The 21,593-nt window shown below is 37.8% G+C and overlaps 1 protein-coding gene across 2 annotated transcripts; it reads right to left on the bottom strand.

The window, feature by feature from the left end:
• Nucleotides 1–387: 387 nt before the first annotated feature.
• On the bottom strand, nt 388–20,616 carry LOC306770486 (uncharacterized protein). 2 transcript variants are annotated; one of them, XM_079259340.1, is made up of 8 exons: nt 20,479–20,616; nt 17,244–17,479; nt 11,548–11,880; nt 8,191–8,475; nt 6,402–6,728; nt 4,791–4,898; nt 3,273–3,332; nt 388–2,846 (listed from the first exon to the last, which is right to left on the bottom strand). In XM_079259340.1, the coding sequence occupies exons 2-8, from the start codon at nt 17,311–17,313 to the stop codon at nt 2,824–2,826; spliced, it is 1,206 nt and encodes a 401-aa protein (XP_079115466.1). In that variant the 5' UTR covers nt 17,314–17,479; nt 20,479–20,616; the 3' UTR covers nt 388–2,823. The 2 variants fall into 2 exon arrangements, with proteins under 2 accessions (XP_079115466.1, XP_079115465.1); XM_079259339.1 differs by having other exon boundaries at nt 388–3,332.
• Between the last annotated feature and the right edge of the window lie 977 nt (nt 20,617–21,593).

The raw sequence follows: 21,593 nt of genomic DNA, 5'->3' as shown, positions 1-21,593 counted from the left end.
GAAAAGACTATGACTTAAAGATTTTAATCATTAGGCATTTTAATAATGACACTTGTAAAAGCTCAACATTTGTTGCAGATAAAAGAGAAAAACTCATACCTGAAAACTGATGACAAAGTCCAGACAAAGCGTGATCTGATTAAAAATTATGACTTCATGTTAAAGCAACATTAGATATGTTTCCCAAACTATTTGCTTCTGACACATACGATGCCACACGGACATTCAAGATGTACATTCCTGGAGCAGTTCTTGCCCTGCAGGGACCCAAGGCTGAAAGCCTGTCTTTACTACTTTGTGTTCCAGCCAGGGGTGGCACCTGACAGCTGCATTTTGCTTCATGCCATCATGTGCATCTGGTTATCAACACACTGGTCATTTTGGGTGGGCATCATGGCAGATTCAGCAATAAAATCCAATATCGGAGGAAATGTGGAGAAGAACGAGAGAAAGTGACAATTCAAGAGATAAAATAAGAATCTAAATCAGATTGACTTTTGCTGTCTGGAAAGAGCTCAGAGAAGAGATAAGATACAAGATGACGATGAATTTGTTTGAGGTGCCAAAGTGAAAATATCTGCCAAAGTTCAGTTGTGCTGCTTCGAAGCAGTACAATACCAGCTTTATTTCAAAACATCGTTACTATCCCTTTCAAGAAAAACATCAGTGCAATTTCCTCCGAGAAAACAAAAACATTTGTCATCAGTTTCTATGAATCATAAATCACACAGACTCCCTTTTGGTACAACCCCAATGACAAAGTAGGGGTCCTGTGAACATGTCAAACAAAACACAAAGTAACCACTTTAGAAATATCTTTTTTTTAAACTAAAAAACATGGAGAACATATCAAATGTTGAAAGTGACACATGACCATTACTATTTCATAAGAATATCAGGTCATCTTGGATTTGAAGTCAGCAACACATCCATAAAAAACTTGGCATGAGGCAACAAGACAAGCAGAACCAGAAAGAAGCAGATGGGTGATCATGATGCAATTAGGTTAAAGGGCAACTTTCATGAGTTAAGACAGCCAGATGTTCAGCAATCTACCAGAAACATGTGGATAAATTGTGGAGCAATTTTTCCAGAATATTTATCTTGATCCTAAAATGGAAAGAATTAAAATCTCCCATTATTTCCAGACTGTATCACCAGAAAAGAGTCTAGTGTGTATGCCAAGGGCACGGCTATAAATCAGTATTGTATGACTGTTTATTAAACACACACACAACTCATCTAAAGACAAAGGAAAAATACACAAACTGAAATTTGAATTTTATTTAAGAAACCATGTCCCCTTGTGGACAATCGGTTGTTATCAGTGCTCAGTTAATTTTTGATGTTATGGCAGTAATTCTCTAGAAATTGGCATCTGGAAAGTCATCATCAGTACTGAAAGTTCCTTATACATTTTTGATTAAGCCACGCTCCAATCCTGGTAACGCCTTTTTCAGAAAAGGCCTCACATATTTCAGAAGGACGAAAACTGCACTTTGCATCTCCTACAGCAGGATATTGGAAAAGTCCAGCTGTGGGACTGAACTGCCTGCAGTTCAAACATTTCACCACCTGAAAAATCTGCCATCATCATTAAAGCCAAAAATGTCAAGCAGGTGACCTTTTCATGGCTGCTGCTATTTACACACTGGTGTTAAGTGTTGAGAGGACCCTGAATACACAACATACATCATACATTGCTGCCATAACAGTCCTGATGATCTGCCTCACTTTCAACATTTTTTAAAAAAAAACCATTTACATTTGAGACGTCACCCCAATAATTTTTTTTTCTTAAATAAATTGGGGTCATACAGTAAATAAGTATGACACATAGAGTTTATAGGCTTTGCGGTACAACATTCTGGTTTTCCTCCTTTTAAAAACATTGCTCCTCTGATGACTTGCTTCAGCTGGCTGCTAAACGTTGTGACAGTCAACGTGACAACTGTTTTACCCTCAGTAAACCTTAATAAGCATGTGCATTTCTTGTCCTTGTGACATCTAGAATATCTTATTTTCTGGTTGAATAAAGACTTGGTCACACCAGCGTTTAAGCGAAAACAAATCAGCACCGTAGCTAAAAACTGTAAATGGAAAAAGCTGTTATTAACTATTCCTTATGTTTATTTTCTTCATTGCATGGACTAAAACACGTCTTCATTTTCCCACTTTTTCAATAAAGTTATATGTTTAAAAGCATTTGTAAATGTGATGAAAATCTCAGTGGAAACTATGTCGAATCAGAAGCTAACCCAGCTGGATAGAGGAGTACCATTCAACACAATGCGATAAGTATAGAACACTAAATAAAGATGCTTATTCATTTATTTTATCATGGTGTTCCTATGAGCCACTTGTCTAGAGGAAATATGAATTATTTTTAGGCCGCTGAACAGTGTCCACTGTCACTCCAACCTCTGCCACAGTTGTTATTGGTCCAGCAGAGGAAACTTTGCAACATAATTCTAGCAATGATTCTCCTGGGTGAAATGTAGAAACATTTGGATCTTTACAAAAAAAAAAAAAAAAGTTTCCCAAAGAGTTCCAGGGATACTTGAAGAATCATAGCTGCACTTTCAGTGTTCATAAAGCCAGCATGAAGATGTTGCCATAACTTTGGGAGATGCATTATCAGCATGAACAGTCTGGAAGATGGTGCTTTCTTCTGTGTTCAGACTCAAACCAGCTGTTTCAGTGTTTGCTGTTTAGGCTTGGTTAGTTTAGGTGTTTTCAGGTTTTTGCTCCTGAGAGTGCTCGGATTAGAGCCCTGAGAGTCCTTCATCACTGCAGATGGTCAATGAGCTGCTCTTGTTCAGGTTACTGTCCTGCTGCTGCTCGATCTGAAAAATGACAAACATGTTTATGGTCAGATTCAAAGGTTATGCAGATTAACTGTAAAATTATTAAATTCAAAACTTATGTGGTTTTTTACAGCATGCCCATTGCTAATAGACAAACATCTCTTACTTTTAGAAAGTCATATACATAGAGTGAAAATTGAACTAAATTCAGCTGCTTTGTATGAAAATGTGAAACTGCTGCAGGTAACCTGCTCAGCATGAGACTTCAGTATCCTGAATCCAACTTAAATAATCAGCAATTAAAGAAAATTAGAAAATGCTGGCAAAAAAAACCTCATTCATGTTAAACAGTTGTTCAGCTTTTAAACAGCGGCAGTGTCTCATGACAGCTAAAGTTGCCTTCTAGCTCCACCTAGTGTCCTTTTTGTATCAGTCCAGTTTTGTGTATTTTTTTTAATAACCAACCTTTGACCAAATTCAGCTCTGTTACTTCTTCAGGGTCACTACTGAGCTTAGAGGTTCTTCCTGCAGACAGAGTAGAGAGCATCTAATGACTCAGCAAAAAATCCTCAAAGCTGCATTTACATAAACACACATTGTACAGATTTTTCTTCAGTTAAACTTGTCTGATGCTCCATCTGTGACTGAATGTTTATATTTTGTAAACAGCAGATAAGAATTGATGGAGACTCAAAGTTAAACAGGGACTCATATGAGTAGAATATGTACACAGACTTGTAAACTATAAATAAAGTATTTATCTTTAATTACAGTCATATTTTAGCCATTATTTGTGAAATAATAATAAAAAAAATAGTAAAATAGAATAAATAATAAATAATACATAAACAAAATAAACCAGGAAAGGGGTAATGTGATAATAATTGAACAATATACATAAACATTCATATGGGTCTTCTTATTATATTGTTTATTCTGGCTCTGTATATGTTGATAATCTCAGGAAAAAAAAAAAAATATATATATATAGTAGTGACCCTATATATATATATATATATATATATATATATATATATATATATATATATATATATATATATATATATATATATATATATATATATATATACATATATATATATATATATATATATATATATATATATATATATATATATATATATATATATATATATATATATATATATATAGGGTCACTACTATATATATATATATATTTTTTTTTTTTCCTGAGATTATCAACATATACAGAGCCAGAATAAACAATATAATAAGAAGACCCATATGAATGTTTATGTATATTGTGAGAGACACATTTGATAAGATTTTATAATGTAATTGTTCTAGGCATTGCTCATGATCTCATTTTTTTAATAATGTTTGAATTAACTCATTTATCCACTGCTGTCATACAATGTGGGATGTAACAAAGTTAATTCAACCTTGCAAACTCACATGCTGTTGTTTCTCCACTTGTATCTTAACCCATCACTTTAACATTTAAACGTAAGAATATTTAAATCAGAAATTCATCATCCATCCACCACCATCTTCAAACTAAGGATTTTTATTTTAACCTAAAGTGACCCTTATACAACATGCTATAAAATGTAAAAAATACTTTTATTTATATAACATGAGTGTGGTGAGTTGTAGATAATTATCTGCAAATAAAGGGAAAGACAATTCCTGAATTTCCACTCAACCTCTATTATGTCATATCATGCTTCATATCATATAGCGTTCACATTCCTTTTGACAAGAGATATTAACTGAAGCTAGGACCAAACTATAAATTTCTTTGGAAAAAATCATCTGAAGTCTATTATTTTATTATAAGTAATTGCAAAAATACAACAAAATTCATCCCAAACTGTTTTAAGACACTTTAGTTGTCTTTGTCACCAAATTAAACAGATTGAGTTTTTTTTTATGTTTAATATATTGATATTGTTTTTAATGCAGTTCAGTTGTGTATCTATTGTTGAGTTAATCTTTTACCTCTCAGCTTCAGGTAGACCAACAATCCTGCCAAAGCCACAACCAGTACTGCAGCCACCACACCGATGACCCACCAATAAGACGAATCATCTGATACGTTTCGCTGACCTGAACAAGAAAAAGAGCACACCAAGACTTCATTTACAGTATTTTACAGTATTTACAGTACTGTTCTCAACAATAATAAAATCCATTAGCATTTCTTTAAACTTCCTTTCTCTAAAAAAAAGTAGGTCTAAATCTACATAAACTTTCATGACGCACAATGTAACTTTTAGACTTTTAAACTCAGCGTTCCTGACTCATTTCATGACATGGTGATAACGATAACGTTCATTGGTGGAGCTGTTTCTGACTAGAAACAGCACCAACCAGATTGTACAACAAGGAAGCTGCGTAACATTCCAGTTGAGTTTTGCTGTATGTACTATGTCACACAGTTTTGATCATACTGATTTAGCAAACAAACACAAAAAGATCTTATTGGAGTAAGAGAGGGAAAAAAAATACAGAAAGAGACAGTTTTAAGAGATAAGACTGTCTGGAGAGAGCTCAGGGATGAAAGATGGAGGCTAAATTAGTTGTCGCTGGGGACACATCCATAAGAAAATCTGTTTCATCGATGTCTTTAGCTCCAAAAAAATTTAACACAACTAATCAAAAATGCAGGGTGCATGGTGGCAAGAAGGTTACTGGGACAGTGGCCTTTCTGTGTAGAGTTTGCATGTTACTCCCCGTGTATGCGTGGGTTCTCTGCGGGTACTCTGGCTTCCTCCCACCATCCAATGACATGCATGTTAGGTTGATTGGTTACTCTAAATTGCCCCTAGGAGTGAGTGTGAGTGTTTGTCTCTGTGTGGCCCTTCAATGGACTGGCAAGCTGTCCAGGGTGTACTCCGCCTTTCACCCAAAGCTTCCCCACGCCCCTTAATTGGACTAAGCAGTTGGGATAATGAATGAATGAATGATCAAAAATGTTGGAGCAGTGCATAAATCTTACTAGCTTCCCAGCAAGTTCATCCAGACTCTAACCTGGCTGAAACAGTGCTACAAACCACTACTGCAAACTTCAATGAACTGAACCAACATAGTAAAGAAGGAGGAACGTCATTTAGGACAAACATTGTCCTCCTAAATGACGTGGAAAAACTCCAAAAGTCATACAGAAAACATTCACTTGACATTATCACTGCTGACAGTTGATCACTCATCTATATGATCTGTATTATAATAACAATATATTAAGCCCTGCGATGGACTGGCAAGCTGTCCAGGGTGGACCCTGACTTTCGCCCAAAGACCGCTGAAATAGGCTCCAGCTTCCCCATGACCCTTAATCCGATTAAGCGGTTAGGAGAATGAATGAATGAATGAATGAATGAAGAATACATTAATATCATTACAACATCAATATGTCACAAAACAGTTTTTTTAAATGTGACAACTCCAAATCAAGCCGACCCCAGAAATCAATTGGAATCCAATAAAAATACCAAAACAAACAATAAATGACGCCAGAAAAATTTGCTATAATACTTTGTTAACAGATGAGTGATAAAGTCCTTCCATTGTTGGGACAACAATGTAACACATGAAGATTTATGGCCTCACCATTAACATCCTGAATGGTCAGTTCATTGCGCTCGGTGTGAACGCCGTACGGCACGGAGAACTTGCATGTGTAGATGCCTGTGTGCTCCGAGCTTTTGGGGTCCATTAGTCGCAGTGAACCGTCTCCAAACGGGACCCTGAAGATGTTCAGCTCCATGTGGCTGTCCCATGGTGGCGAGTAGATGCTCCGTCCTGAACGGCTGTCATATGTAAGGATGCGGGAAAACTTTTCACCTTTGGAGAAGGTCCACTGTAGAGACGGGCTGCTCAGGTAAGTGGGGACTTTGCAGGGGATGGTTAGATCTTTCCCCTGAATTCCTGCTATTTCTGTCAGATGGAAAAGGTGGCAGTATGTGTTTAGTTGTCCATTTAGAAATGTACTTATGTCTTATATAACATGAAAACTGATAACTGCTACATATACCCACAGCGGTTTGAAAATAAACCAAAAGAGGCATAAAATGCAAAAAATATTCATGTTTCTGTGTTTTGTGAAGAAAAATTCACGCCTAACCTTTAACAAAGTCAAAAACACTCAAATGTAAGAAGGCACATGACTGTCAAAGTCCACTATCAAGAGACACCTACATGAAAATAACTTAAGTTTTAGATTATAAATTCTTTGTTCAAATGATGACCCCTTCAGAGGATGAAAGAGAACAGGGAGCATCTGGCTTGCTGTCAGGCCTCAGTCTCTGATACCATGTGGGTGCATTAGTGCATATGGAACTGGCAACTTGCACATCTGGAAAGACATTTTTTTTTTACGACATACGATCTCATCTGGGTGATGTATCTTTCAGAGAATACCTTGGATGTTCCAGTAAGACAATGCCAGACTGCATATTGTATCTATCATAAAAGCACAGCTTCATGAAAACTGGTGGCTGAACCGGACTAGACACGGTAGTAAAACACAGCCCTGTCTCAACATTAACCCCTAACTTTCACACTAACAAAAATGCCAGAAAAATGTTTATCTGTGTTTTTCTGTTTGTTTTAGACAAAAATAAACAGAATAAATGTTTTTTAGCAAATGGTTGAGATATTAAAAAGAAGGGGTTAATAATAGTGTAACAACAGCGAAATGGTTGAAATTTGAAACAGTGTTATAACAAACTATTAGTTTGGGTTTTACATATCCAGACCAATTGGTAGAGAAGGTGGACAGGTTTATTTCCACAATTTTATAAAGAAAGTCATCAAAGTCAATGCAAATTTACCTCCAACAGGACCTTAATGAGACACTGTAGCAATCTAATTTTAAATTAAATGTTTTTAGAAATAGTAAACATCTGGTATGTTATAAAGAGAATAAAATATTTGCTCATGAGATTTGTTGTATCTATGTGTAACTTGTCTTGTAACTTAACTTCCATTTGATTTCTATCTCTTTGGAAGTTGAAACATAAAAGAAATAACAATTAGATTTGTGCCTGTTTCATATAATATTAGGAAGAAACGGTTTGTTTTCTAAGCCCCACATACATCTCATGTTATTGCCCTTACTCTACTGATAATTAATGCATGACATGAATAAACTCACTGAGTATTTTACGTGCAAATATTTTCATTTGCACAAAATATTGAAATGTAAACTCAGATATTAAGAAAAACAAATCCTTCAGAGACTAAATCTATGGAACAGAACTTTCACAAGAAATGATGACATGTACCCAATTTATCTTTAGCAGATATTTTGCCCCATACATCACAGTTTTTTGTTTTTTTTTAAATATAGACTCATCTTGCAACACATGAAATCATCAACACTGTGAAAATTGTGTACCTCTCTCCCTGAGTGAAGTGGTCCAGGCCGGACCTCCATATGAAGGTGTCATTTTACAGATGTAGATTAGATCAGGTTGTCCCTTCAGTCGCCTAAGTCGGCTGTCGACCGTGTACAGACCCTTCTTGTCAGCTAGCATCCGTGTGACTGGTCGCAAGACTTCGAATGTGGGTGGCTCAGTGGCCCAGGTTACCTTGGGAGCTGGGAAGACATTGCGGACGGTGCACTTCATCTCCTCATAGCCGCTCAGTCTGGAGTGCTCCAGAAATAGGCCTTGAATAGGTGCTACTCACACAAACACACACAGAGAAAACACTTACAAAGTGCTAAATGTTTCTTAGAAGCCTGTAGTGATAGACGCTAAATGTCAGAGCCTGATATAGCATGGCATGGCAATGGGTGACGTCATTGTTATGCAGATAACATGAGACCTCTGTTAAAAAGACAGACATTAATGCTTTCACAAAACAAAGTCAGCACCTATAAAAGACTGACATCTGGGTTGCATCCCATAAATAATAGTAAAAATAATATGCGTACAGTAAATACTGAAACAAGCCAAAAGAAGCAGCTGAGTCTGCTGGTACTAAAACTGACGTATATCTCGTACTGGGCCACAGAATATTACAGTGCAACTTGATAAACTGCTATCAAACCAACAATTTAGAGGTAACACTAGCAGGAGTTTTGGGTACTCCCTTTGAGAACTGAGGAGGGATTATTTGATCCCCTGCCTTGGAATGTGGTGGCTGAGCAGCCCCTTTTGTGATTCAAATGTATCACTAATGGCAGGACTGAAGTTTCGGGTACTCCTTTGGGAATTGAGGAGGGATGATTTGAGCCCCTGCCTTGGAATGTGGTGGCTGATTAGTCACTCTTGTTATCCAAATGTGCCACTAATGGCAAGCAGCCACTTGCTGGGAGTACAATGCAAGGTGTGCAATGTAAATGAGGCCTTGGTTTTCTTGTGATATGATTCTAAAACTGAGCTGATTTTGAATTTTCTATTTGAATGAAAGCAAACGAGTGACTCATCACGGTTGCATGAGGCAATTCATAGCTCTATCTAAACAACAATAATCATGCATGGGACTGTAAGCACTTCTATTGATTAGATACAGAAGCAGAGCAGTTCAAAATCCCAGTGGACAACCAACCAGTTCATCATTTTCTCCAAGACCTCTTTAACATACAAAGATGCAGAGAAGATTCACCACTGAGCAGGCTTTACAAATGATTCTAAGTGAAGCAAGCCTTTTTGACTCTGAAGCAGATGACACCGACTTTCAAGCAGAATCTGACTTGGAGCAGTCTTCGGAGGAAGATGCTCCCCCTCCTCTGAAAAAGAATCCTCGGCTGGATACCACGGTAACAGAGACTGCAAAAGATGGCACAGTTTGGCGTAAGGAAGAGGTTGGACAACGTCTGGATTTCACTCCTATTGAACCATATGCCGCAGATGGAGAGTCAACACATGAAGCCAGAAAAAGGATCAAAACTCACCTTCAAGGCTTTCTCTGTTTTCTCACTCACCAGATGCTTTGTATCATTCAAGCATGCACAATTGAGCATGCAAGGGAGACATAAACTGTGGATTGGTTCATGGCTGTTCCAGAATTGATGACTTTCATTGCTGTCATCATCTGGCGAGGGGTGACGAAGGTTCTATCATTGTCTGACAACTGGTCCGAGATGTATGGAAACAAATGGGTCATGGCAACAATGGCCAGAGACCGCTTCAAAGAAATCATGCGACACCTTCGCTTTGATAACAAGAACACCCGGCCTGAGCGAGTGCAGACAGACAGGTTTGCAGCAATTTCTGAATTATGGGAATCATTTAGAAAGAACTGTGTCACATTCTACAGACCTGGACGGCACATCACAATTGGTGAACAGCTTTACCCATCAAAGACACGTTGCCCTTTTCTGCAATATATTGCTACGAAACCAGATAAGTTTGGGATAAAATTTTGGGTGGCTTGCGACCTGAAATCAAAGTATATTTGCAATGTTTTTCAATACGTTGGCAAAGACCCCCAGTCATCCCAAAGAGGAGAGACTGTCTGAGAGTGTGGTAATGAAGTTGATGGAACCATTTCACAACGGACAATTTTTTCACATCAATTTCACTTGCGAAGAAGCTGCTCAGCCGGAAAACCACCATTATTGAGACACTCAACAAGATTTGCAGAGAAATTCCCCCCTCGGCTCGAAAGAGAAACTGCAGTGAGTTCAGCACTCAGGTCTTTTCAATGACTGACGCCACACTGACAGCGTACGGAGCCAGCCGGAAGAAGACAGTTACGAGCAGTATGCATGATGTCATTCAGACTGAGGACAGCCGCAAAAGAAAGCCAAACACCATCACCCAGTACAACTTAACAAAATGCGGTGTCGAACACCATGAACCAGCGTACGAGCAGGAACAAGAAGATGGACGGTCGCTGTCTTCTATGACATGATTGACATGGCAACCCTGAACACCCATGTGCTATATCAAGACTGCACAGGAAGGAAGGAAAGGCGGCCAGATTTTCTGATGCGGCTTGCCAGTGAGTTGGCCGAGTCTCATGTGACAGACAAGAAGATTGAAAAGGAAAACTGTCTTCGCAAACAGGCCACCGCACCAGATGACCTCGGCAAAAGGAAGAAGTTCTAAGTCCTGCACCGGTGCAAAAAGAACCCTGCTACCGAACAATGTATTTATTGCTACAAGTTTACATGTGGCAAGTGCAAAAAAAAAGTGCCATGGGAGTGCCAGGTCTGCTCAGACCAAGGACAGTTTTGAATAAGTTGTGTGATGTCAAACACATACACACTGTAAATATGTGTAAATATTGTTTGCATTTTCTGCAATGTTGTTTAAAAAATATCAATAAACCATTCGAAATAAACACAGTTTCTATTTTGTATGTTTTTCATTCTCTTACTTTCATGTCTCTTACTAAATTGAACTCAACAAAAAAGAGAAATATGTGGTGATCCATTCTAAGCAATGCAAAATATTTACAAAAAACCAGGAACATTCAAGCTGTCAAGAGGAAGATCGGAGTCAGAAGGAATGAAGTTAGTTTCAGTTGCTGTAAAACTGAGTTCTTCCTTTTGTTCCTTCATTTCCTTTTTGCTGCTCTGACAATCTGCATTCAACTCGCAGCAAGAAGCTGCCACATTATTAGCATACTGGTCAGACCACATTCCAAACAGGAGGATCAAATGATCTCTCTATAGTCCTACAAGTGTTAAAGAGCTGATGTGTTGCCAAAATTGCCACTTTCTCCTGCAACACACAGGAAGGAAATTCTTTCCTTGACTGATAGTTGCAGATTAAAAGTTAAACTCAACTCATAAACTCACCTTCAACCTTCAAGATGACTTTTGCATTGTGTTCTCCCTCAGAGGTTTGCACGTGACATCTGTAAGTGCCTCTGTCTTTGAGGCCACTTCTCCGCAGGATCATGGTGGCGTTGCCGGTGGATATTTGGAGAGAAGAAACGGTGGCCCGTCCGGTGAGCTGCTCGTGCTCAAAATGCTCCTTGCTGCTGGTGGTCCTGTTGCCAGTATCATCCATCCGTGCAAACTTGTACACCATCACGTCTTGCCAGAACCACTCAACGGTCACCTGCGTGCTGGGCTGGAAGTTGCAGGGAAGCATACACTCCTCAGAAACCAAGCATGTCACGATGGCATCTGAAACATGACAGGAAGAGTCACGAAAATGTCATCAAAGGTCTGGCACAGCTTGACTTTGTGTATGAAAGTCTGACACATTTGTTTTCACCAGAAACCGAAGTGGAGGAAGAAATCTTATTCAGATTTTTCTAAAAGGCTTTTTCTGCCACCTAAATATTAAGATTATAATACCAAAAACCCAGAACTCAATTTGCATGATAAGACACTTTGGTATACGTAAGAATTCATGGTGACAAAACAACCCAAATCATTAGCCCCCACCACCAGGCTTAACAGTTTGTATTAAGTGCTTCAGCTCTGCTTATCTGTGATCTGAATTTCTTTAGAGAGAAGAAGCTTTCTCTTTTCTCCTCCACTCTTTTAGTGAAATAAAAGCTGCTGATAGCATTTCTCTTTCGCATCATGTCAAAACACACCTGAACGCACCAAACTAGTAAACTGACAAATCATCTGGAGGGGCACTGCTTGTCCACCGATGGCGGTGTGTTAGCATCGGAGAAGACACGCTCTCATGGCAAGCAACAAACTTTTGGTGCATAGTAGCCTACTAAATAATATACATCCATTTTGACATTCAGCTTAAGGCGACACAACGGGTAAAGTTTGTTATGCTTGTCAAAGCTGATTGACTAAGAGACAAGATCCTGCAGTGTTGCTCAGAGTCTAATTTGGGAAATATTTTGAAATATATCAATGGCTATTATCAAGGACATGCTGTGACCAGAAAATAAAAATCACCTGTCTGTCTAATAAGACAGGTGGACACTTCTGTCCATTTCATGTCATTTATGCACATAATTTGTTGTTTTGCTATTTGCTTGTGTAAATAACCCTGAGTTGAACAACTGAGTTGCATACTCATGGAGTCTGTTCCTGGGTTTTAATATTTGTCCCTGCCCTTTTTCCTGACACTTTCCAGGTATTTTCATATGTAACAATGCATGGATACAAGGATTGTGTTTGTAAGTATTATCTTCAAGACACCAACTTGCTAGATTGGTGGTTGCCCTTCACAAGTTAGTGTTACATCCAGCATTATTGACGGACCACATTCCTGAAGGTGATATTCCCTGATGTGGTGTTTTGATAATGGTGTTAACATATTGTTAGAAGCCTTTGACAGTAAAAGCAACGACACATGTCATTTTCACAACCTTCAAATCATTCAAAGGACAATCAAGGCACGGATGGGGATATTTTTATCCATGATGACATCAGTCTTTGCCATTTTGAAGTGACCCTTGGGAGGCCAAAAGGACTTAAATCACGCCAGCAAAATTTTCTCCACAACATAGCAGAGCCACCAGATCCCTGCTCTGTATGGGTCAAGCATTCAAGCTGTGGCATTCTCTTGAACGCATGCCAAGAACGCGACAAATCACTCATGTGACCAGAGCATTCTCAGCCCCCCGCCTCTCACCTCTCTGTGGACCTTTGCTGGTTTCTGTACCACTGAGGTCTCAAAAGCACATTCGTCTTTGTGATTAAGGCTTTTTACCTGGACTGACCAACTCATGTTATGAATATTATCATTTTCAGTTACCAGAGTAAAAGTTTTTTTTTTTTTTTCCCCATCAAATTATCAAATGTGCACATTTAACTACATTTTCTGATCCAGATGTTTCACAAGCCACTGCCGATGTTTAAACAACATCCTCCTATACAGTCTTTGCGACTAAAACTTCCTGAGTCTTCATCTCTTAGGTCTTTTCCTCTTGCCATCTGGTACAATATCAGAAACAGTTGGACCTATTTGTATTTGTACAGGTACATCTCAGAAAATTAGAATATATATATTCTGAAAAAGTTCAATATTTTTCATCACTCATTTCAAAATGTGAAACCTATACATTATATGGCCATCTGACCCAGACTTGGAGACAATTTGAAGGTTTAGGATACCTTGGCAGGTATTTTGAGTTAATTAGTTGATTAGGGTGTGACACCATGACTTCTTGAGATGGAGGTTTTTCACAATATTCTAATTCTAAGACACTGCACTACAGTGTATGCATTCCATAGATGCATGCATCTGTTATTATTGCATGCATGCAGACAGATTAAGAACGATTACAACATTTTGCTACCTGCATCCATTCTGTTTCTCAACAGATTACACTAATAAGTGTATCATCTATATATATATATATATATATATATATATATATATATATATATATATATATACTTTATGTAGCTGTGACGGACTACCCTTAATTATTTTCTTCCTTTACCTGTAGGTAGGTGTGCCATATGGGTGGTTCCAGTTATCAGTTTACCTTGCTGTAGCGCACCTGCCTATATGAGGCTAAAGGCTTCTTGCTCTCGCTCTCTCAGCCTGCAGCTTGGTTTGTTGGTTTGTTCAGACACTGACTTGCAACCACTTTACACCACCTATTTTCACTTTTACACACTGCATACACATACTTTAATTTCTTTTTGTTAATAAATACATTTTCGTATATAAACAGCGTGGCTTATTGTTGACACGACTGCATCAACCGCAAAAAACAAAAAAACAAAAAAAAAACTTTCCAGTGTTTTTCCCAGTATGGATAGTGGTATAGCGCACATTCCTGACATTAACATCACTTGCAATGTCACTTGCACCTTTAATAGACCTGTTTGAAAGGTTGATGATTTTAAAAAGGGTTGTTGGGTCATTGTGGTTTTCTGTAATGATTCCTAGTGAAATATGTTTGTCTTGTATTATTAATGCTTTTAGTTGTTTTTTAAAACTGTCATTGTTATGGTTAATTTATGCTTCTGCAGTCATCTTCCGGCCCTTCTGCAGTTTATTTTTAATCTCTTTTCTTCAACAGAATCCAGAACGTATCTATGTTTACTGTTAAAAACATAAACAAGTAAATCTGAATAAGCAGGTAGGATGTGAGGCGAACTGGTCCATAAAAGGTGAGTAAACTGTGATGTCGTCACATCAATAACAGAAGGGACGCAGATATTAAGGCCATTGGGGAATGGTGTACTGGCTATGTTTTTAGCAGGAAGAATGGGGTGTGTGATGTTAACAGTCAGTCCTGTGCAGCTGATAGAATTGAGTATTGTAAGTTGGATGCTAATGCACTTAACCAAATTTATTTGGGTGTTCCACTTTAAGAAATATTATGGGGAAAAAGACTGTGTAATTGTCAAAAACAAAACCCTCCTCATAGATATTTGGAAAATAAGAGGAGAAAATAAGAAACTATCTGTGAACAAGCAGACTAAATTAGACTAAAGACAGTTTACATAAATTTATAGGTTAAGTGATGGTCAGAGGTTTGTGAAGAAATCCAAAGCATCAATGTTCTTTGAGCTTTGTGGTGAATGAATGTTGGTAGGTGTATTCCCTTTCGGAAAAGTTTTAGAAAGTGTGTATTGTTGGAATTAAGTGGGTATCTCTCATAACAACATGATTCAGCCTCAGATTAGCAGATTTTACAGGAAGAGGTCTTTTAAAGTCACCTTCCACCAGTTGTCAGTCAAATTAAAAGACTCATCTCTGATCCTCAAAGAATCTTTTTACCACGTTTTACCATAAAAATACTTGGATATGAATCTGAACCTCACTGATAATGCTTATCTAGCTCTGCCCGTACTTCCTCCTTCCAGCAGCATCTAGCAGCTAGCACTTGCTAGGACAACCGGTCCTTTACCCATGTTGTATACTGCATAGTTACCTTTATCACATTCTATCCATGAGCTGCAGTCAAGAGACTTCAGAGCCCCTACTATGAAGTTGGATTTTTCTCTTCACGAGGTGACTTCAGGGCTAACCCTAGGTTTTCAGTCCTACGACGCATGTTCACGTCTTTCCAGAATAAATCCCCTTGGTAAGTTAAAAAGATACAAAAAGTAATGTTTGCAGATGGTAAAACGCTGCAAACACCATCTATTTTATGTGAGCACAAATTAATCAAGATTGATAAACCTCGGGTCCAGTTACCAAGCCGGTAATCAGCTTCATAGCACTGCTTCTCAATGTCTGGGTAAGCCCACCCAAGTAATGGAGAGGTACGTCGGGTATGTTAATCCCACTTCATAGCACAGACATTGGATTGTTTTCAAGTTTTCAACAGTGGAGGACTTCACTGGTCTCTTCTAGTACTTCCGCTTTCAGTTCCTGTTGTAGAAACTGTACTACTGGTGTACTTTCCTTAAACTCCTCTTTAAAAATATACTTAATTATTCTATCTTCAGTCGCATATCATCCAGTTTGTCTTTCTTGCCCTCTTTCTTTCTGAGCATTGACCTCTGAACAAGCACAATTTCTTCACCTTCTCGACTCTCCCAGTTTAAACATGAATCTCTGTTGTCATTTCTTGTAAATGCCTCTGTCAGCAGCAGTCCCAACAGACTCAGATGTATGACTCACACCTGTGTGACGTAACAAATCGACCTGAGTTGGCTGGCCTACCAGAGCTGTGACGCAGCGTTATCACAGATCACTGTTACATTTTGTGCCCCAGCAGAGAGTTGCGCAGGAGAAACAAGTTAGTAGATCTTTATTTTATAACAAACACATTATACAGTCTAATTTCACATTTTTACTGAAACTTAGGAAGATTTAAGATTTTTAGATGAGACTAATATGAGTGGACTATCCAACCTGAGCTCTTTTTCACCTCCTCCTTGAACATTTACGTCTGTATGCAATCCACCATAATTCTACCAGCAGCAGTCTTCATTTGTTTTGTTGTTGTGTGTTAATTCCTCACACAGTTACTTTAATTAATTTTCTCTTATACTTTACTTTTTGTCTTTATTTATTTTTTTTAAAGTTTCATTTTATGTGCTTTTTAATGCTTCCCTCTGCTATCATGTCTTCATGTTTTTTGCAAAGCACACTGAAGTGTCTTGTACATGAAATGAAATAAATTTGTCTTGCCTTGGGCAAATGCAGCAATCTTTATGTTGCTACTAAAGTGCAATTTTTAAGTAGCTTTCATGGTGTTATGATAAAGCAGTTTAAAGTTAAGCTGAACTCGTTTGAGTTCAATTCCCATCTCATTTCTCATCCTAACGCTCATTTCCTATTAAAACTGTTGAGATTTGAGTAATACATTTCCACAGATGTGAGTCAAACAGATTTCCTTTAAGTTCAGCTGCTTTCACTGAACTTTTTCCAGCCCAAGTTCCAATCTTGCATAAGAAGAAGAGGAAAAAGGATGACTAATGTGAACCAGGGCCTGATTTCAAGTAGAAAAATGTTGCAGCTTGCAGCTTCAGGATTCAGAGATTCCTGTTGTTTTCTGTGTATCAGGTTCTGTAAAGAAAGCATTTAGTCTGTTAAACCTGGAAACGTTTCCCTACTGGCGGATCAGTTGAAGCTGCTGGACAAAGAGGTGTTTGTGTCCTACCTGGGGTTTTGTTCTGCGTGGCAACACTGATCCACAGAAGGAAGCAGACGCAGGTGTGTATCGCTGACATGATTTCCTTTCAGTTGCACACGATTAAGATGCAGACAGACTCACAAACCCACAAAAAATTCTTGCAGGCAGGACTCGAGTCCAGGCTCCCTCCGCTGTGGTGATCTCAGCCGTATGTTTCTGCTCTTATTTTTTCCCCCTTGTGGCAGGTTTGTCTTTGAATCTCTCTGGGTGGTTAAGCATCAGACACACAAGGAAGAAGGAAGAGGAAAAGCATAATTAGAGACATTCTTGATAAAAAATGAAATCTAGACAGAACATGTGCTGCTTTCTGATTATTCTGAAGTTTGATCCTTTTAATGAGCAGCAAGGACTTCCCTCTTAAAATGTACTTCTTTTTTTCTCAATGAAAGGTAAAAATCTGTCAGGTTTACAGCCAGATCCTGTAATATTTCATCCTCCATGTAATCTGTAAACCTACAACCTTTTCCTTTGTTCTCAGGTATTCCACTCTGTTATTTCTTCTTCTTATCCTTCACCTAAAACCTCTCTTTTATCTCCCTAATGGTTTGATAAGGTGAAAGGAAAAGGATGTGTCTGTTGGACATGCATGATAGAACCCTCTCATGCTATACTGACACTATCTTGACTCTCCTAAACAAACACAGGTGAACCTGCTGGCGTGCTTTAAACGATGTGAGGAAATCCGAGCAGTCAATCTCAAAGGTTACGGAGATTTACTAACACTTGTTTGAAATATGTGGGAAGTGATGAGTAAGTGATGAGATATGGCGATGTTTGGTGGGCGCGGGAGGACTGACATCTAATGGGTGTCATACCAGTCTGTGCCTGTTTAGGATGGATTCTTCCTGCATTACAACTGAAGACAATATATATATATATATATATATACATATATATTCATTCATTCATTCCTTTTCTGAACCACTTAATCCAATTCAGGGTCGCGGGGGAAGCTTGAGCCTATCCCAGCTGGTTTTGGGCGACAGGCAGGGTACACCCTGGACAGCTCGCCAGTCCATCGCAATATATATATTGCGATGGACTGTTGTCTGTCAGTAACAGATCAAACGTTTTGCAAAAGTGGGTCAAGTTTGCACTTAATTATATTGATGTCTTGGCTAGAAGGGTCACTTTAATGCCCTACAAGTCTTGCTATGTCCAAGACAGAAATTAATAACCCTTTTAGAGCAATTCATCTATTTTCTTAACTGCTTTGTCCAATTCAAGGTCCTTGGAAGCAAAAGAACTATCCGAGCAATCGCTGGGCGAGAGGCAGGGTAAGCCCTAAACAGGTCGCCAGGAGCCTTTCAGATTCTTAACAAATGAACTTTTAACACACACATTACATGACCATCCACTGTATCTTCATTAGTATATTAAAATATGGAAATATCTCATCTGTATTAGAGTTAAGATATGATAATGTTCTATCTTTATCCATTTTATCCTGCTGAGACTAAAATAAACGTAGCAGCTGTTTTATTTTCATTTCTGTTGGAACAAATCTCATCATCCAGCAGCTGACGGCTTTGGAACAGCTTCAATAACAACAAAACTACTAAATAAATGTCACCAGGCTTCTATTTACTCTTTCATTTCCTACTGAGTGTCTTCTATCTCCTGATCACAGGGTTGTCAAATCAAACCTTACAGTTGTAAAGCTTTTACAGGCTAAATGTGAGGATGCCTTTCATGTAGAAGCTTAAGGGGATAAATGGTAATAACACAGAGAGGACTCTAATCTAAAGAATGACAATTGGCTGAAATAAAGAAATATTATGGAGGCATAAACACTGAACTTGCTTGCTATTATGAACACATTGTAGAAGAAGCACATCCCTAATAATGATAAAAGTTAAATAGTTTACGTGAGGTCTGATATTAGCTTCCTTTTCTTTATTGACTGATTTAGTTATTTGACTTTTTCCATTGATAACTAGACAAATTAGGAGAAGCTGTAATATTTAAAATGAGTAAATAAATAAAACAATTTATAACATTTTGATTTAATGAGCGAAAAACAAATTACATTGTTCTATTATGTTATTGCATTATAAATGCACTTTGTAATTATTAATATTAGTATATTACGACACTTACTTTTGACTTAACATAAAAGATTCATGCAGAAATCTTAGGAAAGTGTCGTAGGATGTATGAAAATGTGTTCGAATAAAAAGTGGAAAAAGGGTTTCCAGTTTACTCTTAACCTTTACAAACCTGGATAAATGGATGATGCCAAATTGCGCTTACCTAAACTATCTGTGTTTGTTTGGTTTTGTGCTATTTATGGATATCCCAAAACATTTGCATTTGTCCTTTATGCCATCTTCATGTTTTCTTCACCAGTAACATACACACTGATATTTGCAAATCTTATGTCATAAATGTTTACTTCACAGTAACTCCAAAAAATATTCACATACATGTTTGTAGAAATATCCTAATTTCATTGTGGGTATGCAATGTTTGAACAGAGGACTAAGCAAGTCATTTGAATTTTCTCCTGTAACGTTTAAAACCAAAAAGCTAAAACATTATTTTACACAATATTTGTGTACGCATACAGAATTTATTAAGTTTATACACACATGTTCCATTAATGCTCTTATTTTTACATGAAACCAATGAAAATCAATTTAAGAATATGAGTTTTATTTGTTGAATTAGATATTTAACCAAATTACTGACTGATTTAAGTGTTTTATCTGTAAACAGTTCTGACTGTGTGTACATCCACATGGAAGCTAAAAATAAACTCATTTAAGGTTAGTGAGATGATACATTACATGACTGAAAGTTTTAAAGACTTCTCTGTGACTCTGGAGCTGTACAGCAGCCATCTTAATCATGCATTGATTTCAATCGAACCTGCTTATTGATTTTTATAAAAGAAAACACTATTTTTACAGCCATGCTCCTCATTAAGGTTATGAATGAATTTGCTTTTCATTCAAAAGAATCTGAAACATATTGAATTACCTAAACTTTTCAATCTTTCACCTCAATTTAAATCAAATAAAATAAAAACACATTAAGTTAGTACTTAAAGGATCCCCAAGGCATCAACAGTGAAGGCTCTCTAAATAAAACTTCTATTGCTGACATGTGGAGTTGATACAGAGCTGAAGTTAGTCCTCTCTGCTGTGAAGTGTTGAAAAAATGTGTGGAAACAAGGAAAATCCAGAAACCAGAGGCTTACCGCGGCTCAGATACAGTTCAGATGAAATCCAGAAGAAAGAGGAAGAAGTTAGAAGCAGAGGAGCTGCCTGCTGCCTCCACAGACTGAGTGTTAGCTTGACTGGATCAACAAGTTATTCAGAAAATAGGCTGCACACCCACTGACTCACACACATCTCAGTTATACACAAACACACACACACACCTCCTCTGAATGGGTGGAGTTTATTCATGACTTGCAAATTCAAACAAACACACATAAGACCCTCGAGGAAAGTCACTGTTTCTTTCTTCACGCCATGAAATGTCAGAGGAGTTGGTTTTCAACGTGTAAAGCTGTTTTGACCCTTGCTGTGTGCCATACGCTATGCAATGTATGTCAGACAGGCAGCAGTGAAGCTATCAAACACCTGCTGAGTCAAACACAGGAACAGAAGCTGCACTGAAGGACTGGCCCGTATTTTCCTCTTATTTTAAGATCAGGTCACGCAACAAGTAAATAAGCACCACGTCATCAAACATGAAGAAAACAAAACTGCACTGGTATCCTTTACATTTAAAAAGGGAAGTAAAACAGTCACAGATGAGTAATCGTTGTTTAACCTGGAAAGTTTTACTGAGTGCATTGTGCTCTTTTGTAGGGAAATCCCGGCATGGTTACTTACATCCACACCTGAGCAGCTCTGCTTTTACATCTGAAGGGTTAAAATGTTTTGCAATATAATAAAGGAAGATACCAGATGGGAATAAAAAAAGAGGGAGTGTTTACTTTAACCTTTTCTCTACTACAAGTACATTAAGTAACCTGGAGCTGCATTCTTAACTGAATGAGCAAACACAAGCTCAACAAGTATAGTCAAGCAGCTGTCAGCTGAAACAGCCTGAAATACCACACATGGCAAGGCTTGTCTTGTCAGTATCTAAAGAATACACTCACAATCTTATAATTACTGGTGTTAATATTGACTTAATAGCTGTTAATTTGTCCCATATTCTTTTTAAGATGATTCATTTTCAGCTTAATATGACATCTTGCCAAATAAATGCAATCTTTTCACAAATGACATCAATATCCACACAATATCATTAACGTTGCACCTTGCAGAATCCAGATTGGGATTGTTTACCAATGTTATG

Source organism: Telmatherina bonti (genome assembly GCF_933228915.1).
Source record: "Telmatherina bonti genome assembly, chromosome: 20".
In the NCBI taxonomy this organism is placed as follows: domain Eukaryota; kingdom Metazoa; phylum Chordata; class Actinopteri; order Atheriniformes; family Telmatherinidae; genus Telmatherina; species Telmatherina bonti.
The sequence above is the reverse complement of the archived record's forward strand: the minus strand, read 5'-3'. Positions and strand labels throughout refer to the sequence as shown.

Coding starts and splice junctions, on each gene's coding strand:
- LOC306770486 (XM_079259339.1), bottom strand. CDS start 17,313: ATGTCAGCGATACACACCTGCGTCTGCTTCCTTCTGTGGATCAGTGTT. Junction 6,729..8,190: donor CACTTCACTCAGGGAGAGAG/GTACACAATTTT, acceptor TCCATCTGACAG/AAATAGCAGGAATTCAGGGG. Junction 4,899..6,401: donor GACCATTCAGGATGTTAATG/GTGAGGCCATAA, acceptor TTTCTTGTTCAG/GTCAGCGAAACGTATCAGAT.